The sequence below is a fragment of the Lycorma delicatula genome, chromosome 3, assembly GCF_047948215.1.
Source record: "Lycorma delicatula isolate Av1 chromosome 3, ASM4794821v1, whole genome shotgun sequence".
Taxonomy (NCBI): domain Eukaryota; kingdom Metazoa; phylum Arthropoda; class Insecta; order Hemiptera; family Fulgoridae; genus Lycorma; species Lycorma delicatula.
In genome coordinates this window covers 213,673,907-213,697,056 of record NC_134457.1, presented here as the reverse complement: position 1 = coordinate 213,697,056, position 23,150 = coordinate 213,673,907, and the positions used below count along the sequence as shown (strand labels likewise).

Sequence of the window (23,150 nt, the reverse complement as noted above, 5' to 3'; positions counted from 1 at the left end):
AATGGGTTAGAAAAGGTCAACCTGCTCCAAAAAAAGCGAAAATGACTTTTTTCATGAAAAAGTTATGGCAACTGTTTTTTTGGATTTTTTGGGAACTTTCATTGATTATCTAAAGATGAGTAAAACAATAAGTGGCGAATAATATTATGCAAACCAATTGCAGCATCTCAACGATGAAATATCCAGATCACACTTGTCATTATAATGGCAAGAATCAACGAATTATGGTTCAAATTCCTCCAACACCCTTTATATTCACCTGATCTGTCTTCCAGTGATTAACACCTGATTCCTAACTTTAAAAAATGGCTTAGAAGGAAGAGATTTTCAACTAATATGTAATATTTTTCCAAAATATCTAGATTTTTATTATTATTACTTTTTATATCTCCTTTCTTAATTTCCAATATTTCTAAATTAGTATTAATATCTGAAATAGAATGTTTATTATTAATGAGGTGATCAGCAACATTAGAGAAACCCAACTTTTTATTTTTATAATGCCTAAAATGTTTAAAAAAATCTGGCTTTAAAAGATCTATTGGTTTTACCTACGTAAATATTCTTGCAATCATTACACTTTATCTTATAAACCCCACATAAATTGTATAAATTATATGAATCAGTATTATTATTATTATTGCTTTTTAAGTAATTTATTATGTGGTTGTTTGTTTTATATGCAGGTTTAAATTTATTATTATGGTAAACCTTAGTTATATTTTCAACAACGCTATCTGTGTATGAATATTTTAAGTAAACATTTTCAACCTTCTGTGAGTTATTTATTGGTTTTTAAAGTTATTGTACTATTAAGTTTTGACATTTGTTTTTTTTATATATTATCAATTAACAAATCACTGTATCTATTAAGAATTGTAATATGTTTTGTTTTATAGTATTAATTTCCATGTTTAATTTATTTTTATTATTTTGTGTATAATGGATTGCTCTATTAATCATATTTGTATGTATGTTAATTTTGTGAGCCCAAGGCTGATCTGATCTTCTATGAACTGTGAATTTATCGGTTATAGGTTTCCTGTATACTGAAGTTACAGTTTAATTATTATTAATTTCAATACTAACATCTAGAAAATTTTAAATTGTTATATATGAATTAAGCTTATTTATAATTATGAAGTGTTCATTATATATAACCGTATTAAACACAAAACATCAACATGAAGAGTCCATAATAAAACATTACGTGTATGAATAATGCCATAAACTAATTTATTCTCAAAATCTTGTAAGTAAATTTCAGACATGATAGCTGACAAAGGAAATACCATAGGCAAGGTATTTTCCTGTGCAAAACACTTATCATTAAATCTGTCGGTAAGTAATTTTGTTGGCATATATTCCTTATAATAGCGATGATGTTATCAATAAATTTAAGTCTTCATGATTATTTATTAGTTTATTTTTTATTATATGAATTGTTTTTTCAATAGGTATGTTAGGATACTTAATTTGATCATAACTTACCATCCTAGTATTTTTTTCCCGAATGAGACCTTTGATTGATTTTACATCTGCTCCATCTTATATTATTTTCAAAATAATAGATAACATTCTTAGGATAAAAATGAATTTACATTATCATTATAATATAAAACATGGGTATGAACAGAAGGAAATTATAATTCAAGAGTTTTGTTTTAATTAGACTTCCAAATGTATTTTAAAATTAGTGGTAATTTTTTTAACAAATATATGATCAAAACGTTACAAATCATGCATATACATTGTGGGTAATGAAATTTCCTTTACTGGAAAAATAAATGATTTTATCATTTTCTGAAAAATAAAACTGGCACCTTTTGAAAGCTAGAAAGGAAGACCCCCCAAACAACTTTATATTTTTTTAAAGCATTTTACATATAAGTCATTCGTTCATTCATGCACATAATTAGAAAACTTCCATCTTTTCATTCACAGGACTTTAATTTATATAAAAGGAGTCCATATCTATTTTTAGTGCTTGAGCTACCTAATTTATCTTGTAACTTTAAAAACATTATATTTTTAAAATATAAGATAAGATAATTAATGGTATACAAAACTGTATGTTCTATTTCCCCTCACAAACATGTCATTTTTAATCAAAATTACCAAATAAAAAAAAGTTAAACTGTATTTAGAGATATAAAATTACCTGTTCATTTGTATGTAACCACTGTTTTGGTTCTTCACCAGCAAGGAATGCAATTAGATCTAGGACTGTTAATCGTGTTTGACGACGAGACGACACAAATATTAAAACTGGCTGTGCAGGAGAATGCTGCCGTATTGCCTGAAAAGTAGGTCTATTCATAGTTGCCATACGCGGACAATAATGTTTACCGGGAAATAAAGATATATGAACTTCAAGTGGTACTGGACGAACAGATGGTCTGAAGTTATATAATCCCATCTACAAACAAAATAAAACATACACACACAATCTTCATACTAACTAAATAAACATCAATGTACACTAAAATAGATTTTAGCTTTATGGTATTACATGTAATATTTTGAAATCCAAAACAGAAAACAAAAAAAGGAAAAGAAAAATTAAACTAGATGGAAAGTCTGGTGAAGTAGAGTTCTGGACTACAATAATTAGTTAATTTAAAAATTAAATAGCATCTACTGTTTGATTAAAAGATATAATGGCATATACGGAACAAAAAACATTTACTTAAAGTTAGTTTCTGCAATAAATGTTAAATTTAAAGGAGCTTTACAAAACAAAGAATAAAAGCTATTTAATAAAATAATTATAAAGTCTCATGTCTCCTGTGTGGAAAAATATTTACACCAGTTGTTATGTACAAAAAAGATTAAGGGAAGAAAATAGCCGTTACTCTTTAAAAATTCACAAATATTCACTTAAAACTTTAACAAAACATTTACTAGTAAAGATTAATAACTTTTTTTACTGCTTATCTACTTTTTTCTTTTTGCTCATGGGCAGTTACTTCAAATTAACATTCACTAACAAAATAAATAGTTTTCTTCAAAAAAAAAAAAGCACTTAAAAATAATAAAGTAATTTTTACTCGTTTTCTCTACTTTTCTAAAAAGTTTCTGAATTGAAACTTCAGACTGTTTGTACTTTGAATTCTTAGTTTTAAATATTCTCAATTTTAAAAGTGTAAATGTTTCAACATTTACATCAAGCTAAACACAATCCAAATACTATTTTTTTAAACCTTTTGTTTATAAAATTGTATTAGGTATACTTAATTAAGTCGTAAAAAATTTCAAGGAGCTACAAAACAAGCCAAATCACCAAAAATCAATTTAGTATTGTTGGCCCAGCTGTATGTTCCCCCTTTACTTCAACTGCAGATTACATTTATTATACATATAATGGTTTTTTTTCCTTTCTCACTTTTGTCATACATTCTGTCCACTTCAACTTTCTCTTCTTAATTCTATTATTTTAGGGTAGTCATAGAGCTTTTTTTAATTCCCTGTTCATTCACAATCTCTATAAGCTGGTAATATCTTCTTTTATTACAAGTTTATATGCTTTGAAAAGACTTGATTTTCATATATGATTATTCCCATCATCTCACTCATTCAATTCTCTCTTTCTCTCTCCCCCTTCAGACTCTTATTAGAATCGAACAGCCACATTGACCAACACTGAAAGTACTATATTCCTATGTATTGAGGTTTTTAGTTCTGCTGATAACTTTTTTCAAATACCCTTTTAGGGGGTACAATAAATCAACTTTGGTTATGCTTCTTTTGCACCCACACTTCTTTCATCCTTAAAAAGAGTTGTTCATTCTCTTCTTGTGTCCACTTCCTTCCACTGGTAGATTTTCCTGATAACCTGGTTTCTGAATTACCTCTCTAAAAAGAGTCCTGTCATTTATTGTGTCTGTTGATTCTAGTGTTTTTCTTGCCTTTTTCTATTTCCTGAAACCATTTGGGTTTGGATTTGTAACTTCTTAGCAAATCAAAACATCATTTAGTTATTTTGTTAACACCCATCCTACATATATGTCTATAGAATTGTAATCTTTTCCACATCTGTCAGTTTAATATATAGTTTAAAATATAGTTAAAATAAAATATAGTTCTCTATAAGGTCATAATTTGAATTCAAATTCCCTGTTACTTTTAGGTCCTAGTATTCTACTCAAAACTCTCCTTTAAATCTTTTCTAATTGTTCAAGATCTATAGTTCCAATTAGTTTAAGTGTTTCTACCGCATTAAGTATTTTGGGTCTAACCACTGTTTGACAATGTCTCAGTTTTATATTCCATGACAGAAATTTGTTATGTGTTTCTTGTAATGTAAATGCTCTTTCCATTTTTTGTGTTCTAGTTTCTATCGCTTTTTTGTGGCATTTGATATCCGTTCTCAAAGATATTTAATGCAATCCATTTTGTGTTTTATTATTTATCTTAACGTATTGAAGTGCATACCTGATGTTTGGAACGTATTGAAGTGCATACCTGATGTTTGTCATAAACTGTGTTTTTCAAATGATATTTGAACGACCTTGCCTGCTTGTTTTTTTAATTCTGTGATTTGTTCTTGTGCATTTTCAAGTGAGTCTGTAATTAATGCCATGTCATCTGCGAAAATTAGACAATCCACCTTGATCTTATTTAAAGTTGTTATTGTTTATAAACTTTCTACATTCTCTAACCCACAATTGAAAAGGAGGGGATAAACCATCTCCTTGAGTTACACCTTATGTTATTTCAAAATTTTCTGAGAGTTTCCCCATAAATTTAACTTTAGCATTATGTTTTGCAAGACAAACCACAAGGAAATAGTTGCCATTAATATCCCACTCATCACCACAGAAGAGCTCATGGTGGCCAGTTATAATATCAAGCGCAGTAAGAGCCCTGGCCTGGATGGCATGGTTTGGAGGTGGTCAAGCTTGTTGTAAAACTTGCTCTGTGGTGCAAGGTTGACACATTCAATTATGCCATCACCCAGGAATGGTTTCCAGACTCCTGGAAGTCTGCCCAGCATGTGATCCTCAGGAAGAAGGGGAGGCAAGCCAGCAAACCAGCATCCTTTAGATTGATCTGCTTGCTCAATTTACCTGAGTAAACTTTTTGAGGGTGCAGGTCGACTGTAGATGCCATACGTAGTCATGACCAACGGCCAGTAGGCCAGATTGAGCTCAAGACATACATGTTTGATTCCGGTGATGAACCTTTTTGATGTAACAGGTTACATCAACAGTTTATTCATGGGACACAATATTCCAGGCTATGAAGAGTTATGGCATTAGTCTATACCAAGAAGGGTAACCCAGTGCTACCTTTCAAAAAATTGGCGACGGGTAATTTCCACTGGGGGGGAGAGATATGGATCAGGATAAGTTGTAATGTTCCACAGGGTTCAGTGTTGAGCCCAACACTATGTAATATAACATATGACAAGGTCCTGTCCCTCGCACTTCCCATTGGGGCAGTCTTTACTGGGTTTGCCAATGACTTGACACTTGTGTTAACAGCAAAGTTGGAACGGGCAGTGATGGACACTGGAAACAAGGCAACAAACATTATTGTTTCATGCTTGCAGGAGATCAGCCTTCAGCTTTTGCCAGAGAAGACCCAAGTGGTTGTAGTCTTGGGTAGGCATAAGCTGACCCTAATTTTGTTAAGGGTCGGTACCATGATAGTCCACCCTACCCAGGCAATGAAATACCATGGGGTATGGATAAACAAAAATGCTACATTCCAGAGGCATATGTTGGTCAAAGCTGAAAAAACACCTGTTGTGTTCAGTTAGACAACAGCCAACATCAGGGCCCTCACACATCAAAGTGGAAGGTCTTGTCTCAGGTGATACTTTTGAAATTACTCAATGGAGCCCCAGTCTGGTCCATTGCTGCAGAGGGGGAGAGCCCATGCAATCTTAGTCAGATGTGCAATCTTTATCCCTTCCCTTTCAGGTATACTATGGGTAAACAGCATCTCAGGTGATGTCGCCAGCATAGTGAGAATTGCATCCCCGGATTTCCTCGTTTGGAAGAGAGGAGATGTACAGGGGAGTGAATAAGGTGGATGCAGAGGGCAGCAGAAATGGGATCAGTTGACAAAAGGCAGATGGACTCCAGTAAAGGCTGTACTCAAGTTAGTTTAACTCAAACTGGGGTATGAGTTGACAACCCACCGGGTTGGTCTAGTGGTGAATGCATATTCCCAAATCAGCTGATTTGGAAGTCAAGAGTTCCAGCGTTCAAGTCCTAATAAAGGCAGTTGCTTTTATACAGATTTGAATACTAGATCTTGGATGCCAGTGTTCTTTGGTGGTTGGGTTTCAATTAACCACACATCTGTGGAATGGTCAAACTAAGACTGTACAATACTACACTTCATTTACACTTATACATATCATCCTCTGAAATAATACCTGAATAGTAATTCCCAGAGGCTAGACAAGAACAGAAAGAAAGGGTACAAGTTGACACAGTTTCTTACTGGTCATGGATTTTGAGACCTTCTGTGGATTGCAATTACTGCTGGGAGAAGGAGATCGTGGAATACATGACGTTCAAGTGCAATAAGTTCCTGCAGCATAGGGAAGCACACAAAGGAAAATTTGGCATGCTTACCCCTAAGAACATCACTGGGAAAATCCTACAGACCAAACAATGCATGATGCTGGTTAAGATCATCCGAACCATGTTGATGGAAGATGTCCAGGGATGAATGTCCGAGTTTCCTTTGGTGCAGGCAGCCAACCCCAAGACCAAATTAAAAAAAAACCACAAGATCCTGACAAGTTTGAGACATGGGGCCAGTAATGGAGACAAACACACAGCGATGCTGTGATAGTACCATAAGTTGGGCCCAGCATCCCTTGCTGTATTGGGGGAGGGGATTTAATGAGTAGGCCTGCAAGGGAGAGTCCCACACTACACTACGGAGTATGAGACCACATGATGCTTATAAAAGGATTCCCCTCCTCTAGAAAAAAATGTGTTTGTTAAGGTTGCTTTAATTATTTCAGTCATTTTACTATCCAGTCCAATTCTTTTAGATTGATAATAAGCACATTTCTGTCAATTGAATTGTAAGCATTTTTAAAATCTACAAAAGTAACCACACATTTCAAACTCCTGATTTCCCCAATTTCTAAGATGTTTTTTTTTATTTTTAGGTTTGTGATTTGTTCTGCACAGGACCACCTACCTTTCCTAAACCCTCCTTAATACTGTCCTTTTTGCAGGTAGAGACCGTTTTAGCTCAGTTTAAGAGTTCTTTGGATAGGGTCTTACATATCAGTGGTAAGAGGAATATTCATGTGTAGTTACTTTGATCTGTTTTGTCTCCCTTCTTGTGCAGTGGATGTATTAACACAGATGCCCATCCATCCAAATGGTAGAGTTTTGTCTCACAGATTTCTTGGATTACTCCATCAACACTTTCATCTTTTCACTAGAACGTTTCCATAGCATTGTCTTATCCAGATGGTTTGTTAGTTTTAAGTTACTTTATCATTTCTTTAATTTCTTCAAAAGTTGGTGGGTTTGAATCTGCTCGACTTGGAATGATGTTTTCAAAATTAAAGTTTTCTTGTGGAGGTCAGTTGTGTAGTTTTTTGAGTATTCTGTAATATTCTGTGTTATTATATGCAGTTTTGAGAGTTTCTGGATCTTTAAAATGTAAAGTTGGTGGTGTGCAACTTGTTAAGTTAGTTTTGGATGTTTTATAAAAGTTCCTTGTATTATTCTTTTAAAAGTCAGATTCTATCAAAGTTACTTGGTACAAAATTAGTCCAAGCTTTCTGTACAAAATGCACATCTACGTTTATTTTTTGTTGGGTTAGAAGAACAAGTTCCCTAAGATACATCTCAAGGTTGGTAGCTCTTAGGAGAAATTCCCAGCTGTACCTCTGGTGAACAGACTGCGACCACTTTGCCACATGTTGCAAATCAGACACGAAGTGTATTTGAGGTACCACTTTGGTCTCTGGGTGGTATTTTATTTTCCATCTACCCTGCATATCTGCTGGGAATTGCCCTATCCACCACCTGAGAACACACCAAATGGGAGACGATAAACTCCTCGATAACTTTATTAATAAGAATTTATTGAGACCACATCTACTTCTGTATATTTATCCTTATAATAGATTTACAGATGTACTCTTTTACTGACAAAGAAAATTGTTTAAGAGATAACAGTTCTTTCTTTTTTTCCACCTAGCTTACATAATTTAATGCATGTTTACAATCTTCTCATATATTTTAAATCCTTTATGTTTGAATTATTTATTTTTATCAAACAAGCTTTCAAATAATTACTCTGACAATATAAAATAAATTGGTTTAAATGTAACTCTATTGATACATTTGAAATGTTGAGCTTTATCTTGATGATAAAGAAACTTTTTACATTTTTGTTTATAAGAAAGTAATTCTTGTCATTTATTTTATAAAACAAAATACTTTCTGACCAGAAAACTTTCTCACATTCTTATGTCTCTGACATGTGAACAAAATATTATTAACTACATAATAGTTAATAAGGTGTTCATATCAATTTGGAGAAAATTTAATTATTTATTACAATTATATAACTAACACATAATAATGAAAGAAATTTATTATTAACACTGATAAAATATATTTACTGGCTTTAATAATAAAACTAACCTGTCCAATACCCAACCAATTAGCAAGATCTCTAGCATTTGCTAATGCTGTAGAAAGACCAACAATCCGTAATGTTTTAGAAGTATGTGAAGAAATAAAATTTGTACGAGACACAATTACTTTGAGAATAGGACCGCGATCTTCACCTAATAAATGTATTTCATCAATAATAATAAGAGAGACTGCACGAACATAGCCACGTGTTTGCCAGCTACGTGATATACCATCCCATTTTTCTGGTGTTGTTACTATAACATTAGCGCTGGCAATTGCTTTTACATCAGGTGTTACATCACCTACAAACATATAAAATAATATAAATAGTTATATATACTTTACAATGAGAAATTATTCTTAATTTAAAAACAATAATTCTTGCTTGGTAATCAAGTAAACCAGGGATGTAGTAAACTACAAGTACACTCACTATATGAACAAGTGACACAGCTGCTTACAGGCCTCTGATTCAATCAATTAATATAAGCATAACTGATTTAACACAACACAACATTAATTAATGAATAATTAATTTGTAAAAAAAGGGAAAATATAATATCAAAGAGCAACCAAAGCATTTACATCTGGGCTTGCAAAATTTAACTGTAACCTCATTACAAGAACTGCAGTTTTTCAAGAGAACAGGATTTTTTTTAATAACTACAGAAATTAAAAAATTAATCTCTGAAAACATCAACATTTTCATCTCAGTAAACTGTGTCAGTTCCAGTAGAAAACTGCAAGACAAGCAATGTTTAATTTATCAATGTTCTTTAATTTAAAGAGAAAATTGTGAGTAAGTGTAGCATTTTCCTACCTAAAATTTCTTCTATGCTTCATTAATATCAATCTTCAGAATGAGGCATACAGCTGTGTGGTACATTCTAGCAACATAAATCTGGAGGAACCTATCCTAATTATGCAAATTGATCAAATACTATTCTTGTTGGAGACTTTAACAGCCCTTCTCCAAGATTGGATTACTCAAGACTAATGCCATTCAGAAAGTGCCTTGGAGAGATGATTGATAACCTTCTGGATGTTGTGGATACACCACCTACCTACCTCTCATATTCAGGTCGTGATAGTTATCACGACCTGATTTGGTTGTTATCCTCCCACACTTATCTGAAAAAACCAAGGCCCTCTTACTCAACGATGCTGGTGGATGTGGTCACAGAGCACTTATAGTTACGTTGGCCATGACAAAAGTGCCATACAATGAAAACTAACCCCTACGTTGGAACTTTAAAAAGGCAGACTTGAATATAAAAAGCTTACTGATTCCGACCATGAGTTGAAGAGTTTTCACAAGCCGGAGGCAGGCCTGACAGCTCTGCTCCATTGGTCCATGATGTTTTGGCGAAACTTGATGACTTGTTTTCCTATCTAGCAAATCCCAAGAGTACCAATGCACCTACCAAGGGGAGATTATTGCCCCGTCAAGAATTCTTTCGAGTGACTTTCACAGCTCTCATGGAGGGTTTTGAAAATCTTGCCTCAAAGCCTAAGGAGGTAACTGCAGTTCAGAAACTGGCCCCAGCGCAGCCGCGTAGGTATGCTGAGGTGATTAGGAGCAGACGTGAAACCCAGCCAGTCCAAGAAACCTGAAGATGCATTTGTCAGCAGAGCAGAGGGCTCGACTGTCCAGCAGTCAGCTGAAGAAAGACCTCCAGGTTGCACTTCGGGGTAACTGGAAGGATCTTAAAATCGGAAAAATCAAAGAGACCAACAAGGGATTAGTTGTAGTAGCAGATAACACAGAGACCATTCAGGCAATTAGAGATTTCACTGCGGTTAAGCGATTGAAGTAAAAATAGACCCAGAAAGAATGTATAGGCCCTGCATTATAGTCACAGCCTTACCGATGAGGATGTCTTGTCCCTCATTAGGGAACAGAACACTGATTTGGATGAAGCCGCCTTTCGGCGGGACTGCTGGCTGGTCTTTAAAACAGGTAGGCGTGATACACAGCAATATCACAAAGTTTTTGAAGTGGGTTCTGGTTTCTTTTAAAAATCTACCTCTGCAGGGGTAAACTAACTGTTTATCAATTTTGGGTCCTGCTGAGTAAAAGAGTACGTGGATGTCCAAAGATGTTTCAGGTGCTGCAGATACAGTCACAGAGCTAAATTTCATAAGTTTGCCTTGGTGTGGGTGCATTATGGTGAGGAGGACCACCAAAAATAAAAAAAAATGGCATACTGTCAAGTATTATGAAATATGTCACTAACATTTACTGTATTTATTTGCATAATGTCTACATGTTCTACTCCTACTTTTCAGCCCTAAATTGACAGTCTGGACACTGAGTAAATTTTTTCCTATCGAATACCAAAACTTACAACTGCATTTTGATACATACATCTGGTTCATGAAAATAAGTGTAAAGATTTATGGGTAGAACGAGTAAATGAATAAAATTCAAGGAGTCCCTTGAATATGGATAACCACATTAAGAGACCAAACTTATGTTCAAATGCAGTAGTATATTTTTCTACACCACACAGTGGATGGCAGGGTCGTACAGGTCCTCAGTTGGCCACAATTGTATTAAATCTACGTAAGAATCGTTACTTTTACTAGCAAGTGGTGATCAAACACCCACTCAGATATTAGCCCAATCGTGAATCTACAGTCAGATTCACAACAGAAGGCTTCCTCTTCTGTTCTTTCCTCTACTTGTAATTTTGAAGATGATTTTGAGTAAGTAATTCTCTACAGTCCCTGTCCGACCCTGTCTGAACACTTGTTTTTTAATGCATTTCTGAGAGATCCTTAGCGTGATCAACAGTGATAATTGTTCAATGTTTGTAAAAGTCAACAAGAATCAACAACTGTGCAAAATATTATATTTCATTGTTAAGATACTAAAATCATATGAACCAACATCACTGATGTGGATATTGTGCTAACATTTCACCTAATGATGCACTCATTACTTTTTAAATGTTCCTTACATTTACAACAAAATACTAAAACCTACTTATACATATAAAAACGAAAGAAAACAATTTAAAAAAGGTGATACTTTTCTATAAATTATTCAATTTTCCTTTTCAACTCAAAAAAGCCTTGATATTTTGAACTACAGTGCACGTTTTCTATTGAGGATAAGGCAACAGACTTCAGATCTAAAATATGTTACATCTTAAAACCCATAAAGGAACAGCACCTATACTGCTGTATTTCTAAAAAAATGATTAAAATGACGAGTAAAATTTTAAAAGGAATTTAGTACAGCAAGCAATTTAGACCAAGTAGTTTAATAAATAAGAAATTTCTAATTCTAAAAAGACACGAGTACTATGTGACAACCAATAAAACTGGCACTATATTCCTTTTTAATTAAAATATATTACATTTTACTGTTATCAAGCTTCAGAGATTTATTTTTTTACTGTACAATTAAATACACAACCATTATTTTTAATATTTTATAAAATAAAACAGATATACTAACAATAATTTTTTTAATATTAATTTTTCTACAACTATATACACTTCCTTTGTTTGATACTTCCTTTGAAATAATTTATACTTACTTAAAATAACTATTTCATGAAAAAAAAAATTATTTATTTATTAGTGCCATCAATTTTAAACCACTATTATTAATGAAACTGTAATGAAAATAACTTTACCAGCTAAACCAATAATTTAGTTGGTTTAGTAAATTTTTATCGCCTGAATAGATGTTTTATTTACCAATAACTAATAATAAAGACAGAAAAAAATTATAAATAAACAATAAATACCTCAGCATTTAAATTATCTGCAAGACAGGCAGTGAAATTACTTTCAATAGGAAACTGATTTGTCAACAACGATAAATAATGTGATAATTTATCATGACATGTTATAATAATACCATGACCTGACGTATCAAATTGAGGTCTGCCAGCACGACCAAATATTTGCAACACATCCAATATACCCAAATCAACAAATGATCCATGTTTTGAATCATACAACTCTGTTCCCTGTTACATAATAAACAAAATACAAATTATCTCAATTATCTTTTCACAAAAAATATATATACATTTTTTATTTTTTCATTTATTTTCTAAACCACTCACTCTCTAGTTCCACACTTACATTTATTTCTGAATATAGGCTGTTACAATATATATTGCATTACTTTTTAAATTCAATAAATAGGGTACTTAATTATTAAATGGAGATATATTTGATATATTTTTTTTCAATTGCTGCTTTAAAGTAAAAATTAGATTAGTAAGTGATAATGCAATAAGTATGAATCAATGAACACAAGGAGATCAACTGCAAAGCTGCCGTTGCAAGTAATAATGTAATACTCCACAATATAAATAAGATATGAAATGGGTGCAGTTTAGATCAATAGTGAAGAGCAGAATACTGCATAATATGGAAATTTGGGCATCTCATTAGTATAAGAAAACTGAATGCATTCATGTTGGTTTTATAAGATTGTTCCACTTTGGCCGCACCACACCCAAAAATTTTGTTAGAGCAAAGATGGGAATCTCATAGATCAAAGTTCAAGTGAATCACAGAGTGCAGAAATAATTATTGAAGGTGAAAACAAATAGCTGATAATTGACTGCCAAATATTTATTTGAAAATGTTGATAGTATTGAATGAAGATTGGAAAGGCAGTGTGGTTTTAAACTAGTTAACATATCTGAAAGAAACATGAAAGAAGGTGTTGGCTGAACACATTATATGAATAGAATATTTTAAATCTCAGAAAAGAAATATTAAGATTAAGAAGCCTATTTTACTCAGTCTGTAGGTGATGTCAATAGTATTAGGTAGATTTCATAAGAAAGCTACCTATTGTAAAGGTACCATGATTTGACTTGTGGAAAATTTTGACATATCTTTGCGTTTCACATCCCCCTGACCCCAAAACCACCGTCAGTTCAAAAGTTTATATATATATTTCACTTTCTTGTGGACACGATAACTGCCGTAATTTTGTGCCAATCACTTTCAAACTGTTTCTTAAAAATAACTCATCCCAAAATCTCTGTCAAGTTTGTTAATGGTCAAAATCAAACCATGGCGATGGAAATGGGGGGAGGGGCTTTTTCGAAAAAACAAAATATTGCTATAACTTTCTTAAAAAGTAAAATATCGAATTTGTTTAAAATTCCTACTATTCTTTAGATACGGGCCTAAAACTTATGTAAGTGAAGTTTTTTGGTATCACCAACCTTTGGCCCAGGAAGTGGAAAAAATGGTAGTTGAAGACAAACAAAATCATACCTCCCTTAATAGGCACAGTATTGAATTTGTAACAATTTTTGATATGACCAACCCTTACAACAATGGATGATCAAAATGTTGCTGTAATTGTAAGAAGATGGGGCTTGTCATATGCTAAACAAGTGAAAAGTTTTTCAAATGCAACCATTGTCGTATCGAGTAAATTTGAAGTTTTTCTTAAATTTAAGGTGGAAATCTTTTTTATCACCAGAAATCTACCTCCGCCTTCTGGCGTGCCGAAAGGGATTTTTGTGAATTCAAATTAAAACCCTGATTATCAGTTATGGAATGTTCTTGGAGTTGGGAAAAGTACATAAAATTAAGGGTGTCCAGTCTCAAAACAAAAAATCTGTTGGTTAACATAGGATGCCAAAAGCTTGTAGACCTCAAATTTATTTGAAAAGGCAGTTATATAATTTTGAGGGTGACAAAAACTGCTCTATCTGTAATATGCAAGAGCTTGAAGACACATTTTTGCTGGTAAGTTCAGTTTATTCTACGCTACAATCAAGATATACTTGAGCCTTTTGTTAATAAGAAAACCCAAAAGAAACTACACAGTTTTTGTTGTGAAACATAAAAGGCAGCTTGACTTGTGTATATGTATATTAGTGAGGCATTAAATCAGTGTAATTGTATTGTAATTGTTTGTTCTCCGTTTAGTACTGTTATATTTATTTTATTGTTGATTTATAATAATGGACAAAAAGGGAAGAATGAAAGAGGATTTATGAATTTAAGTTGATTGTTAAACAGTAAAAGGCTTTAAATGGAGATTATTAGAATGAGTAAATAAGTTACAATATAGTAAGTACATAAAATGATATAAGTTAAACATACTGCATACTCAGTTCCTTTTACAAATAAACTATTACTATCATATTATTATTATAATTATTGATATTATTATCACTTTTGCAGTTCCAATTTTTCTATATCAATTTTTTTTAAGTATAAAAATTAAATAATTGTGTAAATTTGTACAAAACTGCACATTTGTATCTATCTTTTTTTATAAGATCCCTCTTCTTTTTAGTCTATCATCAAATTAATTACCTATTTACTTGTTACAAGGAGTATAGTGTTTTAGGTAAAATGGTTTACTTTTTACTTTTTCACTAAATTGAATATACTAATGTGTATCAATGTGACAAAGCCCACTGAAATGATGCATATTCGGCCTACAAATGGTACCTTAATTCTCATAGAAAGCAACTTATACTGCTAATTTCTTAGTTTTTTTTTGTTTTTTTTTTTATATTCAAGAAGTAAGGAACCCAGCCTTTTATGCAACAAATATGCCAATATTCATTTTCAACCCAACTTATCAGTAAATTAAGATCCTGAATATCTGAATATGGATCAACCCACAGATTTGGAGAAGCCCTTAGAACATTGAAGAATTTAATATTTAAAATTGTGCAATAAGTTACCACAACTAATTACATTATTTTACATTAATCAACATTATTTCATAATAATGAATTGAATTTTAGTTTTTAAAAAACTGACCCGAATTATAACAGCGTGAGCAGGAAGGTTAACACCCCATGCTAATGTTGAAGTACAAACTAGAACTTTTATCAACCCTTCACCAAAATATTTCTCAACCATCGACCTGGAAAAAAAAATAATAAAAAAATGTATATATATACATATTATTTATAAAATATATTCACATAATATGTTTGAACAATTTTCATATAATCTTGCAATAAGCCAATCACTCTAAAGTTTTAAATGAAGAAATTTTAAAATTTAAGTAGCTTTTAATGATCTGGACTGAAAATTAATGATTTGGTTACTCATACAATACAGGAATAATAGTAAGATAGGAAAATTTATTTATAAAACTAAGTACATGTTTAAAAATTAAGGAAATTAAACAAAAGATATAAAATAAATCCTACTATTACACAATTTTGAAAAGAAGATATGAAGTATCACATCATTACAAATTAATCAAACTCTTAATTTAAGAAATTAACATATCCATTGTGGTAAATCCAACTGTTCATGTCAAAGCATATATGACAGGGTACCCAAAAATAACTATCATCATTAAAAAAAAAGTTCAATAATTTTAATTTTCTGAAAATTTAATCTCTTTCAAAGTGTTATCATGTAACTCAATTGCCCTTAACCTAATAGTTTTCCAAATACTGGAAACTCTTTTTTTTTAAATACTTGCCCAAAGGTTATAATAATTTATCTCTGACTTCCTCCATGGCACAAAAATGCTTTCCTTTGGACTCTTTCTTCATATACAGGAAAGGAAAAAATCAAATGAAGTACGATCTTGTGAGAAGGGAGGGTGAGGATCAATGGTCATCTTATTTTGTAACAAAAACTATTTGGAGTATAGAGCAGTATGGATAGAGCTGTTATCATGGTGTAGATACCAATAATTACTTTCCCATATCACCAGGCATTTTTGTCTCAAAAAATCTTATCAACATGTCCACGTAAAAATGCTGATTCACTGTCCAGCATGAGCAAATTCTATATGAACAATCCTGTTCAACAAAACAAAATTGTCTTCACATTTGATCAAACTAGCCATGCTTTTGTGTTATTGGTGAACTCTATGATTTCCACTTGCTTGATTGTTGTTTTGTTTCCAGATCATAACTGTAGCACCTGCTTTCATCACCTGCCACAACTTTAGAAAGAAAGTATGAGCCATTTTGAAGTTCATCCTTCAAATCATAACACACATTAACAAAACTGATTTTTTATGAGCAGCTGAGACACAAATATTACAACGTGTTCCAAATTCAAATCGCCTATTAAAATTTATTGGCAAGAACTCACAAACATACTCGTACAACTCAATTCAGAAATCTCTGTTTATCAGTCTGACAACAATCTTCATAATTCTATTACAAACTTTTTCAAGATTTTTGTCATTTCTAATTGTGAAAAGCTAGCCAGGTCTTGGTTGGTCTTCAAGTGGTTGTGTTTGAAACACACAAACCACTTGCAGACTATTGTTTTACTTAAAGCTTCCTCTTTAAAAATATTTTTAAATACTAGTAAAATGTTTCAGCAGCTGCTTTCCCAAAGAGGAAACAAAACTTAACACGGACTCTATGTTTTTCTAATAAGTATCAAGAAAAACCACCACGAAATGCCTTATAAAAAATACAGAACAAAGCCATTTGAAAGAACATCGCAGAACATTGTAAGCTTGCTACAGCCAGAGGTGGAATTCACAACTATGTTTAGATTACATGCAAAGTACAAATTCTAGTTATTTTTGTGTCCCCCTCATATACTCCTGCACCAAATAATCACATCAAAATAGCTAATTAACTATTCTTCTATTCTTACAGATCACCTTACTCTACCAGTAAAGTAACTACTGCCTTAATCGTAAAATAGATAACACAGTAAAACTTCTTTTAAGGATTAATATTTCACACAATTGATTTCCTTAATTCTTGACAACATTCACATAAGTTTTGTCCAACTGACTTATATCGGACTTCCTTGCTTATACAATGATTTTTACACCCCTGATAAAGTTAAAATATTTAAAATTTCCTTGAATCCTTTTATTTGTTTATTTAGGAATTGTTGTCTAAGTATAACAAATTCCAAAAAGGTTGTTCTAACACCTGGGCAATTGTAGTAACAATGAAGTGAGAGGATAATGACCCCACCATCAAGTAACTGACACAATCTTTTCAATTTTACTCGTGTGAAAATTAATGTTACCATTATACAATTTGCTCATAACAACTGCACACTATTTTTGTTTACACTGATTTATTCAATTATTCAGGTAGAGTAACCTATCCTACAGAAGACGTTTACTTTTATGAAATGCATACTTTTCCCTTCCATACAACATGCCTGTTCACAAAATAATGTGAGAAGCCATTATTATAACACTAACTGGTATACCAACTGACAACAACTGTGAAAGCACACAATAGTGAAAGAAACTTAGAAATTAGTTACATTTACTGTCCACAAGATAGATTAGAACATCCATAAAAGAAAAGGTACTTAATACATACAGATCTGAATGCAAATAAAAATGAAAGCTCAAATTGTTAAAAAATTGAGTATACTCTAAAAACAACTTTGTCAAAGGTAGGCAATATTTAAAAAATTTGGGTAGTCATCATTAATATATGTACAATTTTAATCACATATAAACAAGCCAGACAATGAGTAAACTAACTTAACTAGTTTGGACAAGCCAGATCTTCAGTAGTCATTTTTGTCCAATGTTCAAATGCTATGAAACACTAAGGAATCAAATGCTAAAAATTGCTTTCTGGCTCAATGGTCACAATTTTATGGTATCAAATACCTGGCTAAAAATTTAAGGAAATGCACGGCATAGTTTCACAATGTCCACATGGTAAAAGCACAACTGTATTGATATTACTGTTGAGTTCAAGGTTAATTGATTATTTTTCACATTTACTTAATTTTTAGAGATATTTTATTTATTAAGCTATTAAACTGTATTGTTTTTACTTCTAAACTAAAATTCTTTTTTACTATTAAGATTAGATATTTTATTCTATAAAAGGTTAACTTTTTCCAAATGTATACTCTATTGTGTTACAATTGACCATTAAATAGTTAATGGTCAATTGTAAAAAAATAAAATCACAACCTTCTAAATACTAGCAGGTGTTACAGTAAAAACTTAATTACAGTAATCATGATAATTCTAATACAGTTACATAACATGTGTTCAAAGATTGTAAGATCATGGCACTTACTTTTAATTAAATTTTAACACCTATATAAACAATACACTTTTGTTATTTGCATTTAACCTGTGATACTTTTCCAGGACTAGCCTGACAACAAGCAAGACCAACTGCCATGCTGTAAAGTTGATCAACAGCATAATATAATGAAATAAATTATCAAAATAAAAAATTTAATTGTATAAAAATCAAACAATTTTGTCACCTGTCACTACGTAATAATCCGGCATGATGAACTGAAAATCCAGCCTGAAACAATTCTGCAAGCTGTTTAGACCGAGCTCGTTGAAATGTTTTTCTTGCATTACCAGCAGAAGGTCCATCTTCTGGCTCAAACAACCTTAGCTGACCTTTTTGTGATGCCATTTCTTTTAAAATCATTGCCGTACGAATGGTGGCATTACGTGCATGAACAAAAACCATAACCTACAATAAAAAATTATTAAAAAGATAAGTAAAAAAATTTTAAAATACATTAAAAAAGAATAACAAAAAGAAATTCTAACTCAAAATGTGAACAAACTCATTACCATGTTCTCTCAAGTTATCACTTACTATTCATCTCCCTTTAATAGTTTTTTAACCAGTTATCTACAAGTGACAGAAGATGTAGTATTAAATGAAGATCATTTTGGTTACAGAAACAGGACTGGCACTAGGGAGGCTATTATAGCTCCTTTGTGAAAATAAATATTTAGTCCAATATTTCTTTACACTTCAACGTGTATAAAAAGAAGCATTAGTAATAGAGTAGGAGATGAAGAAATGCAAGCTCTGATTAAGAAAAGAGTAATGATAGGATTTAGCTTGCTCCCACTGCTACAAAAGTTGTATGCTGAAGCTGATAAACTATCAAAGGAAAAAAAGATTCACTGATGATAATGTTCTTTGAGTAGAAATCAAAAAAGTTAGAAAGGAAAAGGAAAAGTTAGAAAGGAAAATAATCAAAAATTAAAATAAGGGAATATACCAGAGCCGGCCTCCATGGCACAAGTGATAGCATCTCGGCCTTTCATTCGGAGGTCCCAGGTTCAAACCTGGTCAGGCATGGCATTTTCACACGCAACTTGTCATTCATCTCATCCCCTTAAACAATAGCTAACGGTGGTCCTGAGGGTTATAAAAAAAGAATAATACCATTTGTGAGGCAATTTTTTAATTTAGGTAGTAAAATTGCACGCATTGAACAAAGTAATGGGAGATATACAAAAGCAAACTGGCACAAGCAAGGAAATTTTCATGCAAAAAAAATAAATCTTAATACTTGAAATACAGGTCGATGAATTAAAAAGAAATTCTTAAAAATATTTGTGTGAAGATATAGTGTTTCTGGAAACGACTAACTTGAATGGCTGCAACAGACTATGCAACTAATACGAACTAATAAATTTGATTTTCGCCGTTAAAATTTGTTCATTTTTAAAAATATTTTTTTGTTAAGAATAATATTCTTGAAGATAGATAAGTAACATATTTCAATCGATTTGTTAGTGTTTAACATGATTAGCTAATTTATAATTCAACAGAAACCCGGTTGAAATCTATTTAAATAAGCAGTTACTTTCAGTTTGGTCTGAATGTTTGTGCTAGTAGCTGGCGTTAACTGCTATACACTTAGGCCAATTACATGGTAGTGCGGCAGTACAATCTAAAGATCAAACAAAATTATTTCAACTATTTAGTAAGTATTGAATTATTGACAAACATTTCTGCCATTAAATCTACTGATATTTGCTCTGACTTATTCCATTAAAATCTACACTCATGTTGCATAAATCAGGATTTGGCCTTTACACAATCCATGGTATGGTAATGGAGAATATAAGATTAAAAGTGCATGAGCTTGCTAAGTAATAGGTGTTTCAAATGGCTAAGTGCATCATATTTCACACAAATTTCTATACTAGTGAAAACTGCCTGAAGATGAGCCACAATTGATCACAAATTAACAAAATATGTGAACAATTAAATATTTCTAAGCATGGTTTGGGATTGTTTCAATTGAGAAGAATATTTTTGCAGTTTCATTTGAGAAACAGATCTGTAACAAAGTACAGTCAAAACATTCAGATTTACATAAAATATTTTACATAAAAGTAAAATACTTTTTATTTTTAATGTAAAAAGTTGTATAACTTGTTCCAAAGGTGAAAACCATTCCATTAGCAGTAAAGTCTTTTAATATGGTCATGGCATTCTCTTCATTGACTTTTTGGAGAAAGATAAAATGATAACCCGGCAAAATTATTCATCCTTACTGAGTTGTCTGAGTGAGGAAATAAAGAAAAAAGACTTCCACATTTGATGAAAAAATGTTTTTTTTTTTTTCAACCAGGGCAATGCACCACCTCACTCATCTACAGTAGCAAAACTGTTTAAATTATGTCACAAAATTCTTCTTCATTTCACCTATTTGCCGTGCATTATTATCAAACTATTATCTATTTGCAAATATGAAGATATGCTTGCTGGAAAGTGAGTGATAAAGAAATGGTTTGCATGAAATGATGAAGTTATTGCCTAAGCCTGCACCTATTTTGAAGATTTACATAAATCACATCACAAGGATAGTGTCAAGAAAACTGAGAATCATTGGACTAAATGTGTAGATTTGAAAGAATACATATGTTGAGAGAAACAAAAAGATTTTCCTGAGAAATTTTATTTTCTTTACTTCAGAGTAGACTTACCAAATACTCTGGGAAGTCAGCTTGGCTGTGTACAACCTTTGTAACTATAATTAATTGTATAATCCCCCCCCACTAATTCCTGATAATCATTATCATCAGAAGCTACAGTATAACAATTGTTATCGCTTTCTTCTCTGATCATGCTTGTAAATAAAGGATTGGAAAAATTCCTCTTCTGTGCTTAAACATAAACAAGCATCATCATAAGGGTCATTCAATAATTAAACAGACAAATAGCTATATAGCAAAAATAGTTTATTAAATAAATACAATTTTTTGTCTACATTTCCACATAATCCCCACCAACTTCTCTATATTTGTCCCATCTTTTTATGAGTCTTCTTATCCCCTGAGCAAAGAATTCTTTACCTTGATCTCAGAGCTAGTTTTGTACTTTTTTCTTTACCGCTTTGTTATCAAAGCGGTAAAGAAAAAAGTACAAAACCCTTGATGCCGCACAAAGCTTCACACATACAATTCCAAAGGGGGCAAATTCAGGGCTATAAGAAGGATCAGGTAGGAGCTCCCAACCCACTTTGCCAATAGTTTCCAGCATCAGTTGTGCCATATAAGATTGAGCATTGCCTTGGAAGAACAAGCATGCCTTTCCTTTGCCGTCCTAAACAATTTATCTTCAACGCGGGCTTGACTTATTATTTTTAACAGATGGTAAGTTTAAAAATGTTGGAGGCCCCTAGAAAATTTTTGTTTTCAATGTGGACAGTGAGTGTAAAATTTTGAGAATCAATGGTTTAAAAGAACATTATTATATGTAAAAGAAGAATCGTGAATATTTTCACTGTAGGCGGGCCAAGGGTTTGTTAAGCCCTTCATCATTTGGCCATTAGCATTTTACTTTACTTTATAATCTTCAATTTCCAGGATCTTACTCTGCACAATGTGGAATCATCAAACTGTAAGGAATTGTGGCAGGGTATCATCTTACCCAAGCCTTCCTCCCATTGCTGACTTAGTTATAATTTAATAATGGAAAGAATGATCTACTGTAAAAACTATGAGAAGATATAATGTTAAGAATTAAGATGTAATATTTATTAAACACATTGAGATCTTTGAATAAGTGTTAAAGTGACATAACTTGAGCTTATTTAGCTTACAATTAAAAATAAATCTTGAATTGTTTTGTAAAAGGGTAAAGTTAAAATTTGTTTTAAAACTATTAAAATAAAATCACTTCCCTTGGAGAAAAACTGATTCATTAACCTCTTCCATGTTTTTCTTACTTTAAAAATCTGAATTTTCTAGCTTTAATTCTCTAAATACCATTTTTTTCTTACATTTAATTTTAATTAATGAGTCTATATTAGGTTTAAAGTTTGACTACCGTTTTCAAATTAATGAAACTCTTTCTTCCAAAATGCCTTATGTAGCTAATTACTGCCTCATTACTATTTACTCCAGGAAGGTGCCAATTAGCTATAAATGGTTTGAAGGAAAAATTAAATTAATCTGAAACTCGATTATTAATAACTTTAGTTTTTTGTCAACCTGTTCAATGAATAAATGCACTATGGATTACACAATAGCATTATTACAAATTTGAGTTTCTAAACAAAACTTTTTGAGGCTTACATTTAAATCGTTTGTGTGAGGAAGTAAATCTTTAAGCACAAGTATTAAACAAATCATAAAATAAATAGCTAGGATGGGTAAATAATACCTGATACTTGTTATTCAGCAGGAATTACCAGTATCCCTTAATAATATTGAAAATAATTAACATGGAAATTAGAACTAACAACACGCATAAATAATTAAACTTAACTTTGTTCACGAACACAAAATATAATATTAAATAGTAAAAATTTCAGATA

At 31.8% G+C, this 23,150-nt stretch overlaps 1 protein-coding gene across 1 annotated transcript in view; it reads right to left on the bottom strand.

The window, feature by feature from the left end:
• LOC142321306 (activating signal cointegrator 1 complex subunit 3-like) overlaps positions 1-23,150 on the bottom strand; it is a 38,613-nt gene that overhangs the window by 15,111 nt on the left and 352 nt on the right. Inside the window, exons 2-7 of the mRNA XM_075359301.1 lie at positions 18,831-19,051; positions 15,402-15,507; positions 12,392-12,616; positions 9,064-9,097; positions 8,637-8,932; positions 2,162-2,419 (exon numbers count right to left, since the gene is read on the bottom strand). Coding sequence (XP_075215416.1) covers positions 2,162-2,419; positions 8,637-8,932; positions 9,064-9,097; positions 12,392-12,616; positions 15,402-15,507; positions 18,831-19,048 — 1,137 coding nt within the window. The 5' untranslated portion in view covers positions 19,049-19,051. The remainder of the gene's footprint in view (positions 1-2,161; positions 2,420-8,636; positions 8,933-9,063; positions 9,098-12,391; positions 12,617-15,401; positions 15,508-18,830; positions 19,052-23,150) is intronic.